This window comes from Scleropages formosus, chromosome 24 (genome assembly GCF_900964775.1).
Source record: "Scleropages formosus chromosome 24, fSclFor1.1, whole genome shotgun sequence".
In the NCBI taxonomy this organism is placed as follows: domain Eukaryota; kingdom Metazoa; phylum Chordata; class Actinopteri; order Osteoglossiformes; family Osteoglossidae; genus Scleropages; species Scleropages formosus.
The window spans coordinates 7,903,910-7,930,635 of NC_041829.1; the positions used below are offsets into that span (position 1 = coordinate 7,903,910).

Here is a 26,726-nt window from a genome sequence, read left to right on the forward strand (position 1 = left end):
GTAATTTCCTCCCTTCACAATGTAGGTTCTTTGCCAGCAGATGCTACAGTGATTAAGGACTCAGCCTTGTACCCTGAACTTATTATCCATCCACTACAGCACTATCCGTGGACCGTGTGTGAGATGTCTCCTACTCTCTGACTGTCCTCACCCCCATGACTGCAGCCTGAGCCTCCCAGTGTCTCCCAAGGGCCCTCGCAGGCAGGAAGCTGTCACTGAGGACTCTGGAAGGAAAAGCATGTGCAGCTGAACCTGTAGGGACTGCTCTCCATGCGACCGATCCTGGGTCGGTGCCAGTCTTGACGTCATGCGACACTTCGGCCCGGATTTGCGGCTCCTAAATTTAAATCTCCAATGAGAAGGTGTTCAGAACACAGTTGCGAGATCAGGCAACCCCTCCAGCAGCTGGACAGCTGGACAAAAAGTAAGGAAATTCCTTGAAAAAAATTAATTCTGTATGTTACAGTGGTCTGTCACGTAAGGGTCCAAGGGACTGTGTAGCCTCTCTTGAACTCCACATGGACAATGAAGTAAAGTACTTCACAGTAAAAACATGTCAGATTATCAAATATGGAAGCCACTTAAAGATTCTGTGTAAGAAACTAATGAACAGGGAGTTACATTAAATAGGAGAAAGGTGGTCATGAAGGACAAAGATGTCATCTGTATAAAATTTGTATATACTGTATAATAACAGTACCTATTAAGAGGCAAAAGTGGATTGATATTAAATCCATTAAAACAGACATGTACCTAGATTTCCCAGAATGCCTTGCACTCCAAGGAGCTTGGGATGGAAATTAAATGGGCCCAGTCGTGGCAATAAGATTAATGACTGATTTACAGTGATCTTGAAGATTCTGTCCACTTAAACAGCAGCTGAGTAGATGTGGTGTGGAGGGCTGTCATCAACACCCCCCTATCAATGATGTCCCAGAAGATGACAGATTATGACCCACTGAGGGGGTCCTTGGTGGTCTGTATTACTGCCAGAGCCAACCTTGAAGTGGTACATCTGAACATAGCTACAGTTCACGAACAGAAGAGGTTCAGGCTGATAGAGCAGGTTGAAGAGCCGCTGTGCTTGTGTGGCCCAGGGCAGTGCAGAGGCACAGGGTTTGGTACCCAGTGGAGGTTCTGCACGCAGACCCGGTTGCTAGCTGTGCGGATCTCCAACCCTCCGAGTCCCAGTAGGGTGGGCCGAGCGCGTGGTGGTCTGACAGCGGAGGTGAAAAGGAGGCTAATCGCAGGTCAGCACCTCCTTATGAAAACATGAAAACAATAAGAGGCAGGCCCATGTGCGCAAGCAGCTCCACAGGAGAGACTAGACACCTCCATTTGACTTGTGGGTCCCAATTAGTTCTTTTGAAAGGGTTGTGAATTTTCCAACTCGTGGAAAACACAGGGTTTTGGAAAGAAACACCCTCGAGGAACATGTCAGCTTCTCACAGAACTTGGGGTCAGAGACCTGTTCCTGCAGGTTCCTTCCACTGAGACCAGTGACTTATCATCTGCATTCACTGACCCACTGGAGACCATCTGATGACCAGGACGGGGGTCTGGATGACCACCTGACCGCTCGTATTTCCCCTAATTGTGTAATGCTGGCATACCCACCAGGGGTGGACAATCAGCTGGCATTGGAGGATTTCTTCTCCTATACAAACCTCCTCTGTTGCCTTTTAATTTTTTTCCTACTCTTATTTTTAAACCTATGTATCTCTGATGCTCTTACAAAATGCTGCTTGTTACAAGGCTTACTATGCTGATGTTACGAGCTCTGAGGCAACATAGTGGTGTTATACTGAGGGAAACTGAACCGAATTTAATTACTTAAATATACTCATAATTTGTAAGAAAATAATAGTGAAACAATAATAAGATAAAATAATAAAACACCTGTCATGCTTTTAAGTTCAGAAACATCAATGGCACCTAGTCATGCTAATCAAATATGAACACAATTCTCTGCATATAATGAACATCTTAAAGAACATTATTTTGGGACATCTCTTTGCTAAATTTTACTGCACCCACAAATAGAGAATTATTAATACAAAATACTGCATGTACTTTTTTTGTCATACACTGTGCATGATATATATATATTTTTTATAAAAATGTTTTCTGTTGGGCTACATCATGGTCTTCTTCCTCCTTCAGTAAGGAATTTTCCCCTTTGTTTTGGTGCCTTCAGCAGCTTCTTACAGGATCTGAGTACAGTGCTGCGCAGATCTTCCCAGGCATTGAGCCATCCCAAAACACTACCTGAATGCCATAAAGCATTTTGTGCTTCGTTACGATGTGTGTAACACTTTTCAAAACTTTCAGCAGAAATTCTCTTTGTTGCACAGTTCAGATTTTTTTTTCTAGGCGTTTCTTAGGTAATCATGATTACTTGTGAGAGGTTTGGCACTTATGATCACCTGTGAGAGTTAAGGCTGATGTGTAAATTTCTCCCCTTATTTTGAAAAACAAGAACAAGAAGGATCACACGACTCCCACTTTCACTCCAGCTGTAAGCAGCGCGGTTGTTTCACAAGGGAAAGTCGTGCAGCTGCCCGATGCTGGACGAACACCGAGCACGGAACTCGGGCATTTTGTTTCAACAGCAGGGCTAATTGTTGGGAGGATTTCCTCAATCAAGGGTCCCGCCGACACAATGGGCCGCCTCGCTGACAGATGCGTGGAGACTGTTGTAAGTTTGTTTCAGATTGTTTCCTACATTTCTAAATATCGCTTTGTTTTCTTGAGTGTTCTTGGCAAGACATTGTAGGCCTTCTCCTGACAAAAATCTGTTTTATTCCTCAGTTGCTTATTTTGCATGTTTTTTTCTTATTTACATTTTCTTATGTCATCTTGGACATATCATATGTTAACGTCCTAGAAGGAATTTTTATTCTATTTAGCTAACTCATCCTGATTTTTCACCCGTTAAATTGACCAGTGAGATGTAATGTTGATTTCTTCAGTTAAATACGAATTATCTGCTATTTTATTCAGAATTTTATCCTGTACTTGAAAACATGTAACATGTGCACCATTAATGTCCTGTACAGTACCTGCAAAATGTGTTGCACTTCTGGCTACTTGAAAATAAAGACATTATGAAGACAGCTCTTTGAAATACTGTAATATTTCAGAGTTGCACTGTTTTTAATGTAAGACACCAAGAATAAATGACACCGTTCATCCATTCAAACTATTGAAACTATAAGCAGAAAGCCTTGCGGTATAAGAGTAGGTCCCTGAACCAAAAGCAGCGAATTATAAAGGAAAACAGAAAATATTCATAATAATACTGTATGTGTCCACAGTGAAATAATTCCTGATGTATACTACCCTCCTGTGGCAGGTAATGTCATTCACATACACCTAATTTTACTATTAAAAATTACATTTAAAATATGCATGGGCTCATGAACTGCATATTAAGTTGGACACTGCAAGGACACTAGATCTTCCAGTGAAACCTGTTAACTTGCTAATTATTATTTTTATTTGTTGCTTAGCTTGGGCAATACGTGGATAATAGATACTAACTTTGCTGAAAGCCACATTATCTTGCCTGCAGTACTTAGTGGGGGCGATTTAATGAGACTTGTTATGTAAGCAGAAGCCACATTAAGAGCAACAAGACCACTGATCGATGGACTTAACTATAAACACTCGTTACTACATTCATAACTCGGGAGCGCACTTAACCCCATCCGTTGCTATACGCGTTTCCGCTTCCGGTTAGTGTGCCGTCCTACTCTATGACTTGGGCTGGTTGCGGTTGTCGGCTGGGGTTTCCGTTTCCGGTCAGAGTTGGTCGCTCTTCCGGTGGCTGGTCCTTAGCGCGGCCGGCCATATTGTCCCTGAGACAGCAGAAATCCTCCCGGCGGACGAGGCACCAGCGGAAGGAACGCGGCTGGGCGCGTCGAGGAAGAAGCGAGTCCCCACTGAGAGGTATTACCGCCTCTTTGGCTCGGATGGTTTTCCCGGGCGGTCGATATGGACCGGGAGGAAGGACGATAATGATAATGATGATGTGCTCCGGTTCGGGCGAGGTGCTGAGACTGACTGAGACTCTGGGAGAGACGAAAGTCGGCAGCCCGCCGGTTGTGTTGATTTGTTTTATATTAAACAACGCAAGCAAGTCCTAAGGCTCAGTTAAAGAAGCAGATTTAGGGCCCTGGTGGTGTCGGCGCTACCTGAAGGCTGTTTCCCCAGCAGCAAAATGTTGTCACCGGACGCATAAGTAACCCGTGCAAATCATGCTGTGTGTGTGTGTGTGAGAGAGAGAGAGAGAGAGAGAGAGAGAGAGAGAGTCAGAACCGGGTTGTGAGTTTTTAAATTACAGGTGTGGAATCTCCTTTGATATGAGTTGGTCAGATCTGGACTCCCTGGACACTTGATCCTATTCCTAGCAGCCTGTCCATCAGGTCCAGTGTGGGGGATGGATGGATGAATGGATGGATGGAGAGAGGTGTGTAGCATCACACTGACCCCACATGCTTTGGCTTCATCTACCTGGTACCTGGCAGCGCAGCACAGCAAGGATGTGTTCGGACCCAGGAACGGACAGGGTCCAGTCAGATGGATTTTTGACACAGTCCAGCCAGACACCTTGCAGTGCAGCCCAGCGATAAACACGCAGCTGTTGCACATTGTAACACGGTACAGGCAGACGTGCTCTTTACTGAACACAGATTCGAAAAAAACCTGCATGTCTTGCTGTAGCACCAATGGCTCTTTAAAAAAAAAAAAAAAAAGAAGAAGAAATATTGATGCGGTGCAACAATATGTTTATGCCAGTGAGACATGATTGATTTGAGGCTGTTCTCTGGTGAGCTACTATTAATTTAGTGCCCCTTCAGTATGAATCCAGATGCCAGTGCAATAACTTCTCTTAAATGGGACAGCTGGTAGTATGGTGGTTAGAGTGCCATCTTGCACCAGAAGGATCAGGGTTTAAATCCCACCTCTTGCTGTAGTAGCTTTAATAAAGGTACTTCCCCCTAACCTGATGTAGTAAAAATTACCCAGTTGTATAGATGTAAATAGTGCATTGTTGTAAAGACCTATCATTGTAAGTGGTTCTGGAGAAAAGTGATAAAGAACAATAATAGAAAGAAAAAACATGCATTTGCTGGAAGGTTGCCAGCTACTGTCTTAGTACTTTTCAGCACTGTACTTATAATTAATATGTTGCATCCATAAAACAGCAAATTAAGGATGGTAATTAACTGTGTTATCAGGTCACACTAGAAGATCTGGTGGTGTTTTATTCTCTGTAAACTACAGTACATGAACCTATATATAGTTAACAATTTCTGTTGTAAGATGTGTATACATATATCTATATAGGTAAAAGATATTCTTTTATCTGCAGTCTGCATTGAAGATATATAGACACAGTAACCATTTGTTTTACATCTTTTCAGTGTTGTCTGGATGTTTTATAATGTTAAATGTTGTATATGTTCAGAGATGCATGTTTGCCTGAATTCATGATTGTGAGTCAGTGCAACCAAAATTTTATTACATAAAACATTTATTAAAGTGTCTAATATACATTGCTGCTCTTTTTGGTTGCTTTTTACCGCCAGCTATGTGGTGGGTGCAGAAACGCAGGTGACGTTCATTCCACAAATAGATTTTTGAAAATAGAATCGTGAAAGTAAAGGAAATGAGAATTTAAAAATGGAATGTTAACATTCGAAAATGAATAACTCTAGCATTTATAACAGTAGGAGCCAGTGTCCTTCATTGAGTAATTTGGTTGCTGGTCTGTAAATACACAGTACATTTCGCTGGTGTTGTCTTAGAATATCACAGTATTTGAATTCGTCAGCTATAAAATTGGAACTGATGTGCATTTTTATCAGAATTTCTGTGCTTTGACCTAGTCAGCTCCAGAAACCATCTATTCTTGGTCAGTGTATTTTGTGGTTAAACTAACCTACTTTATTTTGTTTTTAATTTGGTTAATTGCGGTTTCTAGATTTTTAGGTTAATGCTACAACTTACTTAAATGTAATGTAAGCTGCATCCAGTACAGTTAAGAGCAGGAAGAGTACAAAGTAAATATGTTCTGCAGTTAGAGATGTTTTTGATTGTATATAATTTTACTACTGTCATGCAAGAATTTAACTTTTTAAATCATTTAGATTTGTTTAGAGATTTGCTGGGTTCTCATGGACAGACTTATCATACACAGCTCCAACCCACAGTTTCTGGTTTTCACATACAGGCACCGCTGTACTTCTGTAAATTTGATTTACGTAAATCCGGATTTACATATTAAAAAAAAAAATAAAATTCCCGGCATACGCATTATTTATGGATAGCGCTTTTACTTTACGCAAAATATCTGAAATGTCTTAAGCAGAAGTCGGCATAGCTAGGCAAGGCAGGAAACTGCATCTTCCCGGTTCCTGCGAGTTTAGAGCTGTGAACGAATCTCCTCTCATTAGCGTAGTACTTTTTTCACCCCCCCCCCCCCCCATTTCGTTATTCACAATACCTGGTGGTAAACGTGCACTTGAAGGTAAAGAAGAATTGCCTCGCAAGTGTACAGCAAAGCTGGAAAAAGATTCTCGTCTGCACCACAAGAACTAGGTTTAGCCGTATCCACTGTAAAGACAATAGTGAAGGATGCTGGAATTTGACATGTGTAACTTCTGACTTAGAACAGTCTATTTGCATAAGTCGAAGCGTGTCCGTAGTTGATGCGAGCAGTGAAGTTAGAAACTGAATTTGAAACGTTTAGTTTGACTGAAATTTAAGGGGAAATAATGTTAATTTAAGAACAAAGTAATGCTATTTGGATGTGAATAATTTCTTAAATCTTCTTGTCCTAAATTTTCACAGCTATAGCGGTGGACCTCATCTCTACTTACCAGTCACACCCTCCCCATCCTTCACCGAAGAACAGGTTCTGCCCTCTTTGCCAAGCTGTCGGACATGTCAGGACCCGTGCCGAGTCGGGCCAGGGTGTACACAGAAGTGAACACGCACAGGCCCCGAGAATACTGGGATTATGAGTCCCACGTGGTTGAGTGGGGGTAGGTAGTTTTTGACTGACAAACACCACATCTGAGTTTTGTTACTTTGTCTTTGAGTACAATGTAAAAGAATATTTTTATTTTATCTATATATCCAAATATATATATGTATATTCCCCCCCAGTGTTTGATATTTTATGTACTTTCCAGGAGCAAGCTGGATGAGGGTACATAGTTTGATGGTCTTTTAATTGTCCATTCCTGTCTGTAAGCCTTTGTCACACTGCCACCTACTGGCCAGTCATTCAGAAACGGTCACTGGAGTGCTGAACCATTATTAAACCTTCTTGTCTTCAGAGAGTAAGGCTGAGATTTGTTTGTAGATGGCACAAATGTTGCTGTCTTTTGTATAACATAGAAACACCGGTTCCTTTCTGAGGCATTTTATACAAGTGAACTAGTGTGTTAAAGTACTAACTTACAAAATGTACGTTGTACGAGAACAGCTGGGCTTTAATAGATTGTATATATTTCAGTATTCTTTGATATTTGGTTGTTTTTTCCTGTCAAGTTTTAAAAAATTGAGGGTGGTGAAAGATTGTGGAAATTAAATTCCCTTGCAGAAACCAGGATGACTTCCAGCTGGTGCGGAAATTGGGACGGGGCAAGTACAGTGAAGTCTTTGAGGCGATCAACATCACAAACAACGAGAAAGTTGTCGTGAAAATTCTCAAGGTATGGCTATGTGTACAGAAAGAAAGAAACCTGCTTATTTTTTTTTTTTTTTTTTTTTTTTTTTTTTTTTTTTTTTTTTTTTTTTAAATTTATATGCATACTTTCCTTTGGAGCTTTTGCCTTCAGATTTTTCTGCTAATTTGAAAAATTGTTTTTTCATGCAATGGTATCAGCTTTACCCATGTTGTAGCAGTGTCTTGTTCAGTCAGTAGAGCTGTTATTCTTTGTGCCCTGGGTCAAAGTTATCTGAACTCTGTTATAGCCTGTAAAGAAGAAGAAAATCAAACGTGAAATTAAGATCCTGGAGAATCTTCGTGGAGGGCCAAACATTATCTCCCTCATTGACATTGTGAAAGACCCCGTGGTGAGTGCTGATCTAGTTGACCATGCAGAGATGACAGTTGATGGACACAGTATAATTCACTGCAATGTTGTTTTTCTTTTTCCTTCTGCTCCCACCCCATCCAAGTCACGGACTCCAGCGCTGGTTTTTGAACACGTGAACAACACTGATTTCAAGGTAACGTCCACATGTTCAAACCCGCCTCCCGCAAAGACTGCAAGGAATTCATAGCTATTAAAAGAAATCGTCAATTCATAAATGTCTGTCTGTGCCAAATTTGACACAATTCAGTTCTGAATTTGTTTTACAGTGCATTTTATGTTCTGTTTTTATCAACAGCAACTGTACCAGACCTTAACAGACTATGATATACGATTCTACATGTATGAGATCCTCAAGGTGAGTATTTTAAGGAAGCTAAAGTAAAATTAAGTGGAACACATTTCCTGTCTGAAAAAAAAATCAGTTTTATCCTCCAGTCTACAACATAGCAAATACACAAAAGGACAAGCATCCATCACCCAAATATGATATACATGAGTAAAATTTTAATTCATGACTTCAGATGGGTTTTTTTTCCCTGCATGGAGATGTCAAGTTTTCCATCTCCATCGGGCCATATGTGTTTGCTGTGTTTCTTCCTTGGAGTGTAGGGAACTTGGGTCATTTCCACACTATGCTACTATTAGCTGAGTGGTTTATAGCAGCTGATCTGCAACAAGGCTATAAATAAAGTTTAGCTGCCAGTGGCAGAACTGTGCCAGTCTTAGATGAATGACACCCTTAAAATACCTGTGGATTTTACAGTAAATGAGTCAAGGCAAAACTTGGTGTATCTGTACTTTAACCCTAACATAAGTACAGTCATATTTTCCCATTATTCCTATTGAAGTGAAATCTCTGCCATTTAAATATTTCATGCTGATGGATAACAGCCTTTATTTTGCCTCAGGCCCTGGACTACTGCCACAGCATGGGAATCATGCACAGAGATGTGAAACCCCACAATGTGATGATTGACCATGAACACCGCAAGGTAACATAGTTCTTATTTACCAAAAGGAAATGATGCCATCTTGCTTATAATGGGGGGAAAGCAAAAAAACACACTGGCTGCTGCCACAATGTGCTAATAAGTTTAGGGTTTTTTTTTTTTTTTTTTTTAATTTTTTTAAGGGTAAATGCTGAGTGTCGTTTGGTCTACATGTCGTTAATTAGTCTTGTTGAGTCTAGACAAAAAAAGCAGAGTACAGGATAGATGATTAGCCTTTTGTATGTTTAGGAGAAGTCAGATGTTTTCGATTCAAGCATCACATTTGATGTCCATTAAGTTTTTGAAATGGCTATTGAATGTTTACAAAGGAAGCCCCAATAAGTGATGTGTGGCATCTGTGCTCGTAGCTGCGGCTCATCGACTGGGGTCTGGCAGAGTTCTACCACCCAGGGCAGGAGTACAATGTCAGGGTGGCCTCCCGTTACTTCAAAGGTCCAGAGCTGCTTGTTGATTACCAGGTACGTCCTGCTTGGGGCATGCATGGGGGCGTGCTTGTTGTCAAGCCCTTTTAGGCAGATATGTAACAGTTTATGGGGTCTAAGCCTGGAACTGTTAACAGTGCATGGGCTTTTCATGGTTTATGCTCTGAATGAATAAATGTGAATTTTAAAAGCCAGAACTATTACAGGCATGTGACACAGGCAGCAACACAGGAGTTCCTGTCTTCAACCTCAGGGCCACAGGTGTTGCCCACATGTTGATGCTTCTGCTCTTTTCTTGTCAGATGTACGATTACAGCTTGGACATGTGGAGTCTGGGCTGCATGCTGGCCAGCATGATCTTCAGGAAGGAACCCTTCTTCCATGGCCATGACAACTACGACCAGGTGAGCAGGAAACCCTTGTTACTTCCTCTTTCTACAGAGGGGTGAACGGAAAAGTACAACTATGAAGCTAACGGCTCTTCCCCCTCCCACCAGTTGGTGAGAATAGCTAAAGTCCTTGGAACTGAAGACCTTTATGACTATATTGACAAGTACAACATTGAACTGGAGCCCAGGTTTAATGACATCTTAGGAAGGTGAGTTCTCAGACCTGAAACTCCAGCTGAAAGTGTTTATGCATCTTGTTTTAAAGTTTTTATATTTTAATATGAGTCAGTTGTGGGAATTTTTAGAAGCTTTCGCAGATTACTCTTATTAACGATGATTTGTAATTTTAACAGTTACCCAAAAGCTAAAGCTAGTTCTTGATAAAATCCTCAACACCTAAACTTGTGGACTAATGAAATTGAAGGACTTGAGCTCTGTGAATACCTGGATGAAATTTGGATTGAGGTTTCTGTCTCCTTACTTACTTCTACTTCCCTCCACCTAGGCATTCCCGCAAACGGTGGGAAAGGTTTGTACACAGTGAGAATCAGCACCTGGTGAGCACTGAGGCCCTAGACTTCTTGGACAAGCTGCTGCGCTATGACCACCAAACCCGGCTGACAGCCCGCGAGGCCATGGAACACCCGTACTTCTGTGAGTCCCAGTGTACATGCACAAAGCCGCAAAACTACATGGGAAAATTTTACTTTGCCATATACCTTGATGTTTAATGGGAACAATTCAGTAGGTTTCTAAATGGTACAACAATAGGTCTCTTATGGGGACTTGAACCTGCTTGACAACATCCTTGGCAACACCAGTCCAACAGCTGTGATTCCTCCAGGCAAAAATTCATCATAAACTGAAATTCGTTTACTGTGCTTTACCACTATTAAGTGATTCTTTGGATTCCGGAGCAATCCCCGCTTGGAACACACATGTTGACTCGTGAACCTCCCTTTTGCTTATTGCATTTTTACCATGACACAGTGCAGCTGTTCACATGGACACTCTGTCCTCTTGCAGATCAAATTGTTAAGGATCAGAATCGGATGGGAGGCTCTGCTGGTTTACCCAGCGGGAACACGCCTGTCAGTTCGGCCAGTATGATACCAGGTGAGGCTTCATTGTAGCAGGCAGGTCAGAGTTCTCTCCTTCTGTCAGCTGCAGACCAAGTTTTCATTCTAGAGCCCTAGTTTCAGGTTCCTGTGAGTGGCACATCTAATATGTCCTGATTATCATGTGTGTGCGTGTGTGTCATTCCCTTATTGCTGGGCACTGAACTATATATGTTTGTTTCTGTGCTTTGCGCTTGACACATCAGTCAAAAGAATCTTGATTAAACAAGTCCATTGTTTTCCACCATTTACTTCTCTGTTGACATTAAACAAACTTAAAACTGGTTTTTTTTCCCGGGGAATTTGTTAGAGGGAAGTCAGGAGTGAAGAGCCGTGTTATAATTGAGTTCCTGTGCGGCGGCACGTGTGTTTCACATCTCTTGGGTGTGTGTGTACATTGGGCGATGGTGTGTAAACTGCTCAAACAGAGCAGCACACTTCTCATTTAACTTTGTTGACTACCAGTAAGCTCTTGGAGCTCTATACAAGCTTTGTTCCTGTCCTCATCATGAACTGGATTTAAATGTTCAGCAGTGGAAGTGAGAAAATCAAGGACTTGTTTCCCAGTAATATTACATTTTTATTTATTCAATTACCTTTTCTCCGAAGTGCTGTATGACTTGGGGTAATCAGAAGTGCATTTGCTACAAATAAAGAGCTTTAGATAAAAATACTTTAAAGTGCAGTTTGTCTGCCACTATTTTTTTGCTGGCACACGTAACGAGTAGAATTGAGTGAGATGGGAAATACAAAGATTATGACAGATGTGATGCACATTTATGTAGCTTTTTTGGAGGTCAGGAGAGAAATGGGTCTGAAAGAGATGTTTTGAGATCCTTCTCACATGCTGAAAGGGATTCATCAGCTCTAAGGGACAGAGGAATCGCATTCCTCCACATCAGGGCCTAAACGAAGAACTGATGATGTTGGTCACTTTGTGAGTGTGACAAGCTGTGTGCCAGAGGCAGACCAGCACAGTCCTCTTGCTGAGGTGTTGGGATTAATCGGCTTCTGTAGGTATTGGGGTGCTTGTCTTGCAGTCCATATCCAGAATCTTTAACTTGGTTACTGTAGGATTGATTTTAGTTTGTAGTGTTGACATTAGAATAAAACTAAATGTAGACAATATTTAGTACATGCCATGATTATCTTGTGCAGTGTGTTTTTTTTTTTAAATAAATTCCAAGAATTCCCTCAAGGATTAACAAACAACTGTTTTCTATTCATTCACTCAGGGATTGCTGCCTTGCCCTCCGCCTCCTTAGGCCCTCTTGCAGGCTCGCCTGTTATCTCTGCCCCTAGCGCCCTGAGCACCCCGGTGCCCGCTGCAGCTGCAGGAGCCCAGCAGTGACAGCACTCCAGCGCCCTGGCTGTAAACCAGGTTTTCACCCGATTACTTGTGGAAGCAGTGCACGGTCGCCAGCCCTGGCTGTTATTCCCTGGAGGGAACTTGCGATTTCACTGAAATGACAACGAACGTGAATGTTTTTGTATGTCATATATACAGGTATTATACACATTTTACAGTTGAGGCACATGCGCGCGTGTGTACATGTTGCAAGGAAAAAATATATAAAATTTGGAACTGGCTAGATTTTTTTCCTTTTTTTTAATGTAGATGACACTATGCTAATTGAAAGTGAACTATGAAATCAAGATCATTGGGGAAATCATTTGGACCAAACAAGCACATACCATAAAACTGCTGAAGGTAATGTTAACAAACACCAGAAGGATGTCTGCCTCCAACAAACAGGAAGGACTCCCAGTTCTCCACACTGAAGGAGCACCACCGTTGAACTATTCATCCCCAACAATGTCTTGGTGGCAAGGGTGTGACACAATGGGTGCTTGCTCATGTGCTGTAGTAACACTGCTGCTGTGGACTGATGTTCAGCTTCGCACACTCTGGCGTGCATTTCTGCTGGGAGTCTTCGGCTTTGTCCTCCACTGAGCCCTGGGTATATGCAGAGGTTTGCTCCCGATTTCGCCGTGGACTTATTCAGCGCAATCAGTGATCCCCAAATTTTGCCAGAGCAGCCCTCACTGCTTCTGAATTTGACAACCTTGATCCAGCAGCCTACAAGTTCTGCTTCATGGGTATATTGGACCCGATACACATTTTTTAATCTTTTTTTTTTTTGTTGTTGTTTTTGTTTTGCTTTATTCATGTGAAATGCCATATACAGTTAAGTGGTCCTCTTTGCAGAAAGCCATCAAGCCAAGCTTGTTATTTTATAAAGTATACTTTTTTAAATTATAACTTTCTTCAAGTAGCATAACCAAAGTTGTTATATTTCTCTGAGAGACTGACCAAATTTGTTTTTTTTTTTTTTGTTTTTTTTTTTTTTTTGTTTTTTTGATTTCTTACACTGATAGACGTAACTGGCTTTAAAGTACTTAACTTATTCTAACATGGAAATAGGCATTTGTTATATAAGAGCACAAATGCAGATGTCATTGTGCTTGAAATGACTTTGCACTTAGTTTGAGCATTTTTTCATATGGTAAATTGCTCTTGATAATATCTTCAACCTCACTTTCTGAATTATATATATGGAAGGGTAATACAGTTGTATTTTTGGTTCTTGCCAGTTTTACCTAGAGGATATGGAAGGACACTGCAAAACTTGAAGGGGATTAAAGCTTTTTGCATTGTAGTGCCATTTACGGGGTCTTTGTCCATACATTGTCTTAAGCTTAGACCCAGATGTACCTATGCTTCATAACCTTTTATTTACAGTTGTAAAAACCCCAATGCATAAAACATTGCAATGAAACTATGAACCCTTATCACTGTATATATTTTTATGTCCTGATGTGGAACAGCAGTCTGTAAGAATGTGTAAATAAACTTGTGTTTTATTTAACAGCGGTAAAATTTTAACAACCATTGTCATAACTTTGACAAAAATTTTAATCTTAAAATTGACATCAGATTATTTCTTGAAATGCGTTTTAAAACCTGCACTTCCTTGTATGTCTTAAAACCTCCCACAGGAAGTGTGAATAGCTAGAAAGCTGACATCCTGTACAAATGACATGAAGCGATGAGGTAGTTGGGAATTTCAAAACGAGCTGCACGGAGGCCTGGAGATGGTCGTTCTGGCTATTTATGCAGACTTGGGCATAGTTCAGTACTGGTGACTGCTGATATGTCTACAGCTGGTTGGTGTTTCAGACCATCACATGCAGCTTGACTTTGAGGTTGAAGATCACAGTTCTGATGCGTTTGTTGAATCCACATCCACCCTTTCATAACCTTTGGAGGAAATTCTTCTCTTCAGGCCATCACAGCATCCACCTCTGCTGCTTAGTCTACAACACAATAATTCATCAGACACATAGCCATTCATACAAATCTGATTTATGAGACTTGCACAAGAGATTTGGAAATGTTCACTGTACAAGTACTTGTCCTTCAACACCATGCAATGCTGCTGGATGGTTTTTTCTTTTTAAAGTGTAACTTTACAATATTTACCATGACCTGAAGCAGTGGCATCTTTCTTTCAAACTCTTACAAATATCTCACCTCTTCCTGGAGAGTTCCTTGTCTATTTCCTCAAGGGATTTTCCTTTGGTTTCAGGCAACATGGTATAAATAAATAAAACTGCCACCACTCCGATCAGCCCGTACAGGAGGAATGTCCTTGAAATACCCAAAGCATCTACAGAAGAAAATGCAGCGTTAGCAAGATCTACTGTTGAACACAAGGTTTGTCTAAGAAATTCCTTTTCCTGTTGAATGTAACTTGTTTCATCTACCCATCCAATAACTGCTTATCCAATAAAGGGTCTGGAGCCTATCCTGGAAAAGGCATGAGGTGGGTTGCACCCTGGATGGGATGTCTGCCACAGGGATTTATTTTTTCTAAGTGTTTTAAAACTACCTGCCAATAATGTTCTTGATGATATATAAGTATATTTCCAAAGTGGCCTAATGCTAGCATGTAGCTTATACACTCTGTGACCAATTTATTATAAAAGTTATGCTAGACTGATCATTAAGCGATATTCATCGTCAGAAACTTTTTTGCCATTGTGGCATTCAAAAGAAACTTAGTATTTAAAAAAAAATGGCCAAGAAAAAAATCCCCACACCATTACACTACTACCCCCAGTCAATACTGGCCATGTGTACCTAATAAAGTGGCCAATGAGTGTATCTCAAAGTTAATAATACCACCTACCAAACTCTTGTATACAGAAAAATGGTGAATGAGGAAAAAAAATTAAACAAGCAAAGCAGTCAATTATTTCAGGCCCTGAAAGTGAATTGCCAAGGTAATGATTCCTTTGGAGGTCTGATGTTGCATAGCGAACCAGAAACCGGCGTTTGATACGAAGCCTGGAAAATATCATACGTACCAATTACATTTAAGAAGGAGAAGGTGATGATCAAGTTCGCAGCCCAGTTGAAACAGGTGGTCAGTGCAAACGCTCTTCCTCGCACCCAGGCAGGAAATATCTCACTGAGCACAAGCCAAGTCACTGCCAATAAAGACACATTGGGACACTGAGGATACAGAAAATGACAGCAAAAAACTGATTTTCTTCTCACTTATAGAATTTATAATAGACCATAATGGATTTTTTTAGCATTGCTGTCATTTATTATGTTTGAGCAAACCAGGTTTAAAGCACTGATTTGTAGAATAAATAATTGTGAAATAAATACCATTTTTTATTATCCGGAAGAGCTACTTAAAATGCTAATGTACAGATGAATCTTACTGAATTACTATAGACTAATTACATTGCACAATGATAAACATAAAGTGGTACCATGTTCAGAACACTATGACATGAAAATAAGACACAGTGGAGCCACTTGGGTAGGGGGGGCACGGTGGTGCAGCGGGTTTGGCTGGGTCCCGCTCTCTGGCAGAGCTGGGGTTTAAGTCCTGCTTGGGGTGCCTTGTGGCAGACCAGCGTCCCATCCTAGGTGCGCCCCTCCCCATCCAGCCTTGTGCCCTGTGTTGCCAGGTTAGGCTCCGGTTTGCCATGACCCCGCTTAGGACAAGCAGCTTCTGACTGTGTGCGTGGAGCCACTTGGAGGTAAATGCCACTGATCCAGTGTGTTATAAACTGTCAGGAAATTAACTTTACATCCTAGATACGAGTCCCTGTGTGACTGAAGGTGAGAAAATAAAACACATCTGAGCTGAAATGTCCATCTTCTCCATGTTTTTTGATGGTAGAAATGATAATGGTAACATAGTGGTTAGATCAACTGCCTTTGGACCCAAAGGTCACAGATTTGAGCCTCACCTCCAGCTGTAGTACCCTTGAGCAAGGGACTGACCTCGAATTGCTGCAGTAAAATTACCCAGCTGTATAAATTGGTAAATAATTATGTCACTTTGGAGAAAAGCATCTGCTAAATCAATAAATGTACCAGTAGGTACTGATATCTGCATTCCCTCACTGCCATCGTTTAAATCCATGTTTACAAAGTATCGTGACTGTGGTCAAATGAACATTTTGACAGCGCAACGACAGCAACTTACTTGGTCCGAATCCTACTGAATAGGCACTGACATACGCCATCATGCTGATGAGAACAATCCAGTTTCCAGCTCCGTTACCTACAGGCCCAGCCGGTACCGCGGGGGTGGAAAAGACTGAGTCGTTGGTGTCCGGGTTCAAGCCAAGAGGCCTGAGGACATCGAACTCCCTGAGAACAGCGCGTTCCCCTCCCGTCGTGCCCTGAGAGCTCCTGAGGAGAGAGGTGCTATTTGGGTGAAGAGGCACCATCCTGCCGCCTGTGGGCTCAATCAGCGGTAGGGTGTCGTTTTGCAGCAGCTCTCTGGCCTCACAGGGCCTCCTTTGGCCATGCAGTGTGTGGTTGCTGAGAAGCGCAATGACGATCAAGGAGGCGCTCATCACGGTGCATCCTCCGATCAGCAGCGCCCTCCTGCCCACTTTGTCAGTGCACATCATGGAAACCAGGGTTGCGGCGACCTTCATGACCCCAAGCCCCACAGAGGCCAGGATGGCCGAGGCGTCGCTCTGGAAGCCCACCGAGTGGAAGATGGTGGAGGCGTAGAAGAGCACGCTCGGCTGTCCCGTGAACTGCTGAAAGAGCACGAGACCCAGACCGAGGATCATCCTGGTCCTCATGTTGTCCTTGCTTCGGAAAAGATCCAAGATCCCATTGGGTGGAGTGCTCTGGCGGTTCATGGCCAGCATGTCTGCCTCGCCCTGGTCCCCGCTGGCGAACCGTACGAGCGCACTGTGTCTCTGTGGCTTTGCCGTGTCCCTCACGCTCTTTCCAGGATTGGATGGAAGAAACCAAATGGTGGCAAGCTGAACCGAGGATGGTGCCATGGCCAGCCCAAACATGTACCTCCACCCTCCCCTGACATCCTCTAAAATGTAGTTCATGGCGTAAGCTGCCAAGATGCCAACTGTGATGCCCGCTTCGTAGAGACTGACCAGCAGCCCCCGGCGCTCAGGACTCACCATCTCGGACACAAAGATACAGCAGGACATAGAGGACAGGGACATCGCGAAGCCCACAGCAACGCGACCCACCGCCAGAGTGGGAACAGACCGGCTCGCAACCAGAACCACGCTACCAGCCTGGATGAAGAGGTTACTGAGAAGGATGGAAGTCCTCCGGCCATGGCGGTCGATAAGGACGCCACCGACTGCAGACGCCAGTAAGCCGCCGATCAGGAGGGCGCTCACCACCGCCTCCTGCTGGAAGCAACTGAGGTGAAACTCGGCCTGCAGCTGAAGGAGCGCTCCAGAGATGATCGCCAGCTCATATCCAAAAACCAAGCCACCGAGTGTGGATACCAGCGTGGTCAAGGCCAGGACAGAGCAACCTAAACATACGATAATTAAATATAACAGTTTCCCAGTTAGAAAAGTAAGTGTCGTCAGGTCATTTTTAAAACCAAGAATGCAGTGAAAGAAAATATTAGCAACGCAAGGCTTTGCGATAAACTGTGCACTTTGCTTGATCGATAAACCTATAGACTTAGTGTTTACAAAAACAGAGACAAGAAGATGAGATGCACCACGATGGCGCCAGGATGGCCGACACTCAAGTCAATGGTGACCTGTCCTATTTTTGTCCTTTTCTCTACAAACGCAGGCAGGAGGGAGTATTGGCCCGAGACCGAAAAACAGAAGAGTCCGTTGAAGTCGTTTTCAGGAATTTATGCTGCTTTGCTGAAATTAATTAGCGTAGTATATGCTACACCTTTAAATTAATACAGTAAATTGTTTTTTTAATCTAGTAAAATTTACTGTAATTTTACTAAATCCATGGATATTTTGATTGACTCATTTATTAGTTAATATTTTCCTCATGCAAGTGCCTCCATCAATTTATTTTTGTTGATATTCTGGAAAATATCGCATATTCTGAGTAATCAGTAACTAGTAAGAAATTTTCCAGGACTTACCCATCTTGTTGCTTTTAAAAGATGTGCAGAGAGGTCGATTTTCTAGTCATGTTTCAGACAAAGCTTGGTGGGTGGTATTGATTCAGTGATTGAGACCTCCTGAAAAAGACAAAATATCTATAATAATAATGCCGATGACGATGATGATGATGATGATGATGATGATGAAGAACATGAGAAATTGCACTGGGGCTCCCGCACATCATTGACAGGATGACTGATCCGAAATACCCAGTGGTCCACAGACAAGGTCTGGAAGGTGGCCCTGGGAAGGAAAACACTGTAACCATGACAACGGCCCTGTTTGTGCCCCTGATATTATTAGACAAATCCACTTGAGTCCAAGATCAAAGGGAACCCATAAATGAGACTAAGTGCCCTTTGTCCCAATCTAAAGCAAAATATGAAGAATAGCATATTATACGTGTATTATTGTAAATGCAACGCAGGTCTCAAGAGAACATCAGTTTCTGAACAAAACAAAACAGAAATCCAATTTAAACTGTAATAGAAATAACCTAGAAACGAAACAGCTAAAAGTTGCTGTATTTTTTTTATAAATAACACTGGACACTGGACGGCACCTCCTCCGGCACGTGTCGCTTCCATTGGAGCAGCAAACATTTTATTCCAATAATGCGGAGAAACACATCTGAGTACTGCAAGATATTTCTTTTTTTTTAAAAAAAAAAAAAAACAATCTGTATTGATGTGAACGCGGCGCTATGAGACTCCGAGCAGCACGTCGCACATCTGTCAGAATGAAACATTAATGGAAAGAAAAGAGGCGCAACATCTTGTAGGGAGAGAGTGAGTGTAAGTAGTGTATCTAGCAGTGTAAGTCACCTTGGTCAATAAGGTGTGTGGGCTGGGAACACTACATAGAGTTCATTGGAAGTGCTTTGGGGAAAAGAGTCTGATAAATAAATTAATGTAAACGTAGAGAGAGAGGGAGGGAGGGAGGGAGGGAGGGAGCGCTGGAGAGCCGGTCCTTACACCACCAGCGCATCCTACACGCACGGCACGCGCTTAATAACAGGATGGAACGGAATGATACCGACTCTTCTTGGCATCTTCAAACTATCAAAAGGGAGGCGGATCTTTTCTTTTTTTTTTTTGGTTTTAGCTGTAAATCGACAGCCTTCTTTCGTTCTCACCGTGTCTGTGGTGGCAGATCGTCCCGTCTTGTCCGAAATTCCCGGAGAAACTCTGTCTGCGGACGTCGTTGCGTCACTGGAAGGTCGAGCGGGCGCGCGGTGCGAAGCCGGGCTCGAGACGCTGCCGTCCGCCGGAGCTCCGCAGTCAGTGGGTCGGACGGAGTGACGGTCGGTCGGTCAGTCGGTAGGTCGGACGGAAGGACGGGCTGGGCAACGCACCGCACCGTACCGCACCGCACCGCGTTCTCCAGCCACCCAGCCCACCCCCAATTCGCTCCCCTCCCCCAGCGCAGCGCTCCCGTCCAGGAAGTTCGGACACGTGGCAAACGACACACAGTCCCGTAAACTTCGCTTAAATTCCTGAGCGTCGCCGCGTCCGGTCCCGCAGAGACACAGGACACGATCGTGTCAAAATGTCTCCAGACCAAGTTTAAACTCTGCTCTAGGTTTACTTACACTTACGTCTCGACTTGCTCGTACGGCAGCTCCTGTACACTTTGTTTGTATTAGCGTTCGTGGCCTTATTATTATTATTATTATTTGCTGTCGTGATATTTCTCAGCGGACGTCCGACGACGTTAACGCTTTAAAAAAACTTTTTTCCTCCTTTTTTTTTAATTAAACTAATAATTCAGAAATTCAAGAATATTGACACAGAGAAACCAAATCTAGCCAGGGGAAGTATACAAACTAGTGAATGAAAATAAATAAATAAATAAATAAATAAATAGAAATAAACTCCGATGACCTTCCTTCGTTGTATACTTACATGACAACTTTAAAAATATTACAGTAATTTACCGTCTTGGTGGCGTTATTGTGAGAACACTTTCGTAGTTTTTACGCACTGTTCAAATTCTTTAAAAACGGATAAGAAAGGTTTTGTGGTTAGCAAATTTGGAGCCGTGTATATGATATTTGGCTAAGATAATTATCAAACTGATAATATATGACTGCATCTCGTTGCTTCTGTCAAAATGTAAAAATCCAAACAATACATATTCATAAAGCAGAGCAAAATCCTCATATAGTTTATCAACCATTAACATCTCTTCATAGCTTTCTGGTGTAAAAATTCTTGTGCTAGAAAATGTGAGGCACACACAGTCTCTGGGTGCATGATGTTACAAAAAAAAAAAACTATTTATATCTATCCCGTCCTTGAATTTTTTTTTTCAGAAAATGCTTTACAGGGTAGAATTTATGTATAATCTTAAAAGAGATTTCTTAATCTTGTTTGTTAAAAAGTATTTGTGAGTCAGCAGTCAAACTTTCTCCCACGTTTCAACTAACGGACCTGAAATAGAACGCGTCCTTTTTAATATGAGACCTTTATACCTCCGAACCGCTAGGTGGTGCGATGCGGAAAAATAGGGGCGACGGAACACAGTCAGGCCGTTTACAACCACGAAGAAGAACAAAGTCCTCCAGACAGTAGGTGGCACTGTAGCGCCACCCGTGTCCAATAAGAGGCACTGAAGCGCTCTTTTTTTCACCATGCGATACAGAAGCTGCGAGGCGGTTGAGTTAAAAAAAAAAAAGTGGCAATATGGCTGCCGAAAAAGACAACAGCGCCGTGCTAACGTTTCTCCGAGGTTTAACGCTGCTGAAGCAAGGAGCGGAGGCTCGCGTTTACCGCGGGGAGTTTTTAGGGAAGCCGGTGATCGTAAAAGAGCGATTCCGGAAAGAGTATCGGCACCCGACACTGGACGAGAAGCTCACGCACCGTAGGACCGTGCAGGAGGTGCGCTCCGTGCTGCGCTGCCGCAAAGCAGGTATCTGTCTCGCCAGTTTAGTTTACGCAGCTGAGTGTTTTTACTGGTGTAGCTCCGTGTGAGTTAGTCGATCAAGGGTACTTGTTGTACGCGTTGTAGAGTAGCATTGCGGTGGGGCTCGAACCAGTATCGTTTGGTTCGTAAGTTCGTGTCGACCTCTACCCTACGTGCTGCCGCTGACCAGCGGAGGGCGCTGTTGCTCGCTAGTGAATTTCGAGCGCGTAGTCAAAACTATATTTAAAAAAAGACAAGAGAATATAATTTTAAAAATGTACAGGGTACTGAATTAAAGCTAAAATGTAAAAAATTGCAATTAAGATTTAGAGAACAAAAAAATGTGCAAGGTTTTGAATGTGCATTATTAATAAAGTGCAATGTGCAGCGCTGATGAATAACACGATACCACCAGGGTCCAAGTTAAAGTGTATGTTTCCATCATGTTGAGGAGTCTGATGGCCAGAGGGATGACTTTTGAGTCTGAGATCTGGATTCTACATTCTCTGCAGGCCTTTAGCTTTACATTATTATACCTCAGTTTGGGCCCGTTAGTCATGAAGGGTCTCTAAATTCCAGAACGATAAGGTCATCACGTCTCAGAACACCATATTTTTTAGAGGGTTTTTTTAAAACCACCATGCGATGTTATTCAACTTCAAAAATCCGTGAACAAATCGGTTGTCCCTCCCCGAAAGTTCTTGTGCAAGATTAATTAAGAAGGCGCAATTTAATTTGATCTTTTCGGGGAAAAACTCGAGCTGGGGGAAAGGCGTAGATCTGAGTGGAAAAGTATTAAACAAAATGCATTTACGTAAAGCTTTAAAAAAGTGTGTCCAATCTTGTCGGCAACCCGTTCGTCCGCTGAGATGAATGCTGCTGTGTCCGTGATGACGCGCGCGCGCAGTGGTGAGCGAGTGGGACGTGTGAGGCCCGAACGCTCACGAACACCAAAACAAATGTGCGAAACGCTGCCGCAGGTTAGATTTAGTTAAATTTGTTTATTGGGATTTTTTTTTCCCCTACCTTTTTGCCTCAGCAATGCGCAAACGGAAGTACTTAGCGTTCGCATTGTTTGGAATGAAATAAAGAATCATGCGGGTAGCAGTCATCCGGTTAGGCATCGACGTCTTCTCTCTCAGGCGGTTCTTCAAACAGTGGGTTTCTGTTGTTTCTCAGCTTCTGATCAGCAATATGTTTATTCCAGCAGGTAATTTTGAAAAATTGTCTTGTTTCCTCTCCAGGCATCTCCACACCCGTTGTCTATTTCGTTGACTACACGTCCCATTGCGTCTTCCTCGAGGACATCGTGGGGTCGGTCACGGTCAGAGACCACGTTAACTCTGCCCAGAGGTCAGAAACGGGCCGTGGCGGTCTGGAAGCTCTGGCCGGAAAGATCGGGCAGATTCTCGCCAGGATGCATGACGAAGATGTGATTCACGGCGACCTCACGACATCCAACATGCTCCTGAGGGGGCGACCTGAGAGCGGGGAACCGGACTTGGTGCTGATCGACTTTGGGCTCAGTTACGCTTCGGCGTTGCCGGAGGACAAGGGGGTCGACCTGTACGTTCTGGAGAAGGCTTTCCTGAGCACGCATCCCAACACGGAGGCGCTCTTTGACGCGCTGCTTAAGAGCTACACGGCCGCTTCGAAGAAGTCGTCGGCCGTCATCGGTAAACTCAACGAAGTTCGATTAAGAGGAAGGAAGAGGTCCATGGTTGGCTAGCGGCGAGTCCTCTTTAACAAAATTGGGGGCTTAACTTTGACTGAAAAGTACTGCTTTAAGGGTGCATATGTTATACGTTTCCTGTCTGCAATGCGAACGTACAACAAAAAGCGTTTCATCCTGTGTTGAAGACTTCAGTATCGCCAAAATAAAGTGCAGTTCTTATACAGGGGTTGTTTGAACGGTGAGACGTGGTAAAGTAAATCATACCTGTCAACAACTTTTTCAATAAAAACATTATTGCCAATTTTTAGTGCGTTGCTACTTTAACTTGCTGTCATTGTGTGTCTCCCGGTGGCATTTGCTATCTTCTTACCACAAAAGGCAGACATCCCATAGGTAGCTACAGACGATTGTTTGGAAGCCTTTTCTCGGTCAGTCGTTTGAGTTATTGGAGCCTCGGCAAACCACAGTCCCGTGCTTTGAAATACGGTGGTGATAATTGTTACGTGAACCAGTTCACCGCAGAGGAGGTGACCCACTGCTGGTGCCCGAGAGCTTCTGGGCCATGGGTTCGAATCCAGCTCCGTTGGGATGAGTCTGAGGATGAATGAGTGGAATCCGGCCGGTAGCGCTTTTCTCCCACCGTGTCGCATCCTGGATGAAGGCTGCAGGCGTGTCACGGCATGCTCCTCGGTGTGGGGCGTGCCTCATCTCAGTCCCTCTCAGCTGGGGTGGGAACTGGGTAAGTGTCCAAACTGGGAGAAAGAGGGTAAAACACATTAAAACAACTCCACAGTCCAATCCTGACAGAACGTGTTTGCCATGTTTGATGTATTTTCTAACCTCACCACCTCCAGTCACACCGCATGTTCCTCACAAATTTTATGTCATTTGTTCTCCGCATCAGCGTGAGTCCGATGACGTCGAGAGCAGATGACGAAACGAGGAGGCCAAGGTTCATTACAGACACGGGTTCGACGCAGATCTGGTTCTGTTGCTGTAGGAGGCGACAGTCTAAACTGGTAGGTACGGCAGACAGTAACGGCACAGCTGCTGGTTTCGTTTAAACGGTTCTTTAAATGATGACTTATCTACAGAAGAAAGTTACCTGGATATTCACTGTGATTACTGGGAACAGCACATACAGTACATGGATACACCTGACCTGTGCCTGGACACAGAAAACCATGAAAGATGAATCACAAGTTGTAAAAGCGCAAAAAAAACAAATACCCTGGTGTTTCGATCCACTTGTTGCTATGGTTACCACAACCATATAGACGGGTGTCCGTAAGAGGTTCGGTTACTGTTTAACCTCCCCGCCCTCATTTTTCCAGATTAGGAAAATCAATAAGATAAGAAGAGAGGAACAGGCCTAACCTTTTGCCAACACCTCCTTCCTGTGCGTAGAGTGGGTCTGAACGACATGCTGCACTTTTCGCTCGCTGTGTAAGAAGTGGGAGTCACTTCGTTGTGAAGGAGCACGGAAAGACATGGTCAATGCGAACACCGAGGGCACCGCTGGCGTGGACGTTGCATGCGGTGAGTTTTCTACCGACGTCGCTAGAGGCGGCATGATGATCCTCATACCCTTTCTGTTGGTTTTATTTTTTTTTTTTTAAAAAAAAAAAAAAAAGAAATGCAGCTTTCTTGTGGCATGAGTGTGATGGGCAAAATTTTTTTTGTTTTTTTTTTTTTTTTTTTTTTTTTAAATTGCTGATATTGAATCAAGATGCCATTTTGGGGAGTGTTTTGCTACCATTTACCTGAAGGCCATGTTGGGATGGATCGTAGATTTTTCACTTTTCCTCTGAATTTGCTTTATTATCTAAATACATTTAAGATGCATGTTTCAGGGATGGTCTTTTAAACCTGAGCTGCAAGAGATCTGCTTCTCCAACAAAGGACAGTGTTTACACGGGCCAGAACGCGTCCTTCCGTGCGGGTCAATCGCGTTTTTATTACTTTCCGAGACTAGATAAGATTCAAATCATATAATAAAAAATGATTACTGTTTGACAAAAGTATTACTTCTGCTTTGTGAATCCTAAAATTTTAAACACGTCTTTGCTGTTGATGGAATTGTCGCCTCTGAGGTCCCTTCGGGTGCCTGAAAACAATTTATAATACAGATATTAAAATTTTGAGCAGAAGAGTGCTCAGGACCTTTGCATACCTAACACTACTATATAAAGCTTCTGATTTTGGTGTGTGAACTCAGGTTCTCTGCATGTTTGTCCTTTTCTCGCTGTAGTTGTTTTGTGGAGGTCGTCATCATGCAAAAATCTGAACAATTTCTAATGTCGGGCACAGGGAAAAATTAGATTTAATGAACGGATCGAAGAAAACAGGAGGGATTCTGTCCCCTTCACCGTAAAAGGATTCGACACCAGTCTCCCCATCTGGTAATAACAGGTATACTTTTTATAGCCCCAATTCCGATTGAATGACTTGGTACCCTGAACACTGTAAAAAATGTTTGTACAGTGCTCCGCACATGTATTACTGTGAGTGTCGTGCATGTGGCGCTGATGTTTTTTCTTCGCTGCTTTCAACCGGCACTGAACAATAGTTCAGCTTTGCCTGTGAGATGGGAGGAGGCAGAAATGTGGCTCAGCCAAACCGCTGAGGTAGCAGAGCAGAATTTTTACCTCCTAATTTATCAGCCTATAAAGCTCCAGGGCTGTTCCTACAATTCAGGTGCATCAGTTTTTTTTTTTTTTGGTGACCCCTAGCGTAGAACCCTGAGCAACAAAGGACTTGGAACCGGGACCTGCGTGTAATTCCTTAAGTCTCAAAGATCTCGGTACTCTAGTATTGTACTGTACTACGTTTATTTTACTTTACCTGCTCCGTACAACTATTGCTGGAGTGAGTGAGGTTAGTCATTGCGCCCCTTTGCAGCTGTTTTAAGGAGCAATTTAGTTGAAATCATAGTGCTAAGGGGGGGTGGGGGCTGTGTCCCCCCAGTGTTGACACAAGTGTCCCTCCAACATTTCTATGTATCTCCACCGAGTGATACAGCCGTCAAGGTGTTACAGCACTGGTGTCATTTATGAATATGAACTTGCAGCTACAGGTCCTACAGCACCTGAGAGTAGAAAACAAACTTAAAGCAGTTAAGAGTCTCTGTTGGGGTTTTTTTTTTTTTTTTTATTTTTTAAATTCTGTTGCTTTGCTGATCCTATTGGTATTCTGGTGGGTTCTGCTACCGTTACAGAGACTCGTGCTTGAATCCAGTTAAATGGAGGACATGACCATAACCATCGCTTTACGGTTCTTAGCATCCTGATTTAAAGTGCCAATTTCCAATGTGTGGCGGAGACCAGTACAGAGCGATGCCATGGTTTTTCTCACAGGGCCAGGACTGTTTTTTCAGCAGCACTTTGACCTCTGTCTTCAGGGACACACATTTGTTAATAATCAAAATTGCACAGTTCATGCAAGATCACACGGTTTATAGAACCTTTCTAGAACTGGGTGGCCAGGATAGGCGGCTCTCTTGGTGATGTAAATGATTTTGTCTGTGCCACCACGAGGTGTGCGTCTCAGGTGGCAGCGCCAGGAGGGCCACGCAAACAGCACTACTTCACCATGGTATCTATGAGTACTGTGGCTGAACAATCAAGGACACCTGTACCTGCCTCATAATGA

At 43.0% G+C, this 26,726-nt stretch overlaps 3 protein-coding genes across 3 annotated transcripts; 2 read left to right on the forward strand and 1 right to left on the reverse strand.

Annotated features, from left to right (window-relative positions):
* The first annotated feature begins 3,802 nt into the window (after positions 1-3,802).
* LOC108936591 (casein kinase II subunit alpha-like) lies at positions 3,803-13,362 on the forward strand. Its single transcript, XM_018756066.2, has 13 exons — positions 3,803-3,951; positions 6,859-7,052; positions 7,616-7,727; positions 7,990-8,091; positions 8,197-8,247; positions 8,410-8,469; positions 9,023-9,106; positions 9,472-9,582; positions 9,849-9,950; positions 10,044-10,144; positions 10,441-10,589; positions 10,962-11,051; positions 12,289-13,362. The coding sequence occupies exons 2-13, from the start codon at positions 6,952-6,954 to the stop codon at positions 12,402-12,404; spliced, it is 1,179 nt and encodes a 392-aa protein (XP_018611582.1). The 5' UTR covers positions 3,803-3,951; positions 6,859-6,951; the 3' UTR covers positions 12,405-13,362.
* A 28-nt stretch (positions 13,363-13,390) lies between these two features.
* slc2a10 (solute carrier family 2 member 10) lies at positions 13,391-19,890 on the reverse strand. The gene is made up of 6 exons (XM_018756065.2): positions 19,632-19,890; positions 18,475-18,573; positions 16,567-17,889; positions 15,425-15,547; positions 14,589-14,724; positions 13,391-14,371 (listed from the first exon to the last, which is right to left on the reverse strand). The coding sequence occupies exons 2-6, from the start codon at positions 18,476-18,478 to the stop codon at positions 14,269-14,271; spliced, it is 1,689 nt and encodes a 562-aa protein (XP_018611581.1). The 5' UTR covers positions 18,479-18,573; positions 19,632-19,890; the 3' UTR covers positions 13,391-14,268.
* Positions 19,891-20,987: 1,097 nt separating this feature from the next.
* tp53rk (TP53 regulating kinase) lies at positions 20,988-23,369 on the forward strand. Its single transcript, XM_018755818.1, has 2 exons — positions 20,988-21,406; positions 22,645-23,369. Exons 1-2 carry the CDS (start codon positions 21,181-21,183, stop codon positions 23,127-23,129), a joined length of 711 nt encoding a protein of 236 aa, XP_018611334.1. The 5' UTR covers positions 20,988-21,180; the 3' UTR covers positions 23,130-23,369.
* Positions 23,370-26,726: the final 3,357 nt, after the last annotated feature.

Excerpts from the sequence above, each read along its gene's own strand:
- LOC108936591 (XM_018756066.2), top strand. The coding sequence starts at position 6,952 with ATGTCAGGACCCGTGCCGAGTCGGGCCAGGGTGTACACAGAAGTGAAC. Across the intron at positions 8,470-9,022 it reads ACATGTATGAGATCCTCAAG|GCCCTGGACTACTGCCACAG; the intron begins GTGAGTATTTTA and ends ATTTTGCCTCAG. Across the intron at positions 11,052-12,288 it reads TTCGGCCAGTATGATACCAG|GGATTGCTGCCTTGCCCTCC; the intron begins GTGAGGCTTCAT and ends TCATTCACTCAG.
- slc2a10 (XM_018756065.2), bottom strand. Across the intron at positions 15,548-16,566 it reads TTCAGTAGGATTCGGACCAA|TGACTTGGCTTGTGCTCAGT; the intron begins GTAAGTTGCTGT and ends CTTTATTGGCAG. Across the intron at positions 14,725-15,424 it reads CTCCTTCTTAAATGTAATTG|ATGCTTTGGGTATTTCAAGG; the intron begins GTACGTATGATA and ends TTTCTTCTGTAG.
- tp53rk (XM_018755818.1), top strand. The coding sequence starts at position 21,181 with ATGGCTGCCGAAAAAGACAACAGCGCCGTGCTAACGTTTCTCCGAGGT. Across the intron at positions 21,407-22,644 it reads GCTGCGCTGCCGCAAAGCAG|GCATCTCCACACCCGTTGTC; the intron begins GTATCTGTCTCG and ends TTTCCTCTCCAG.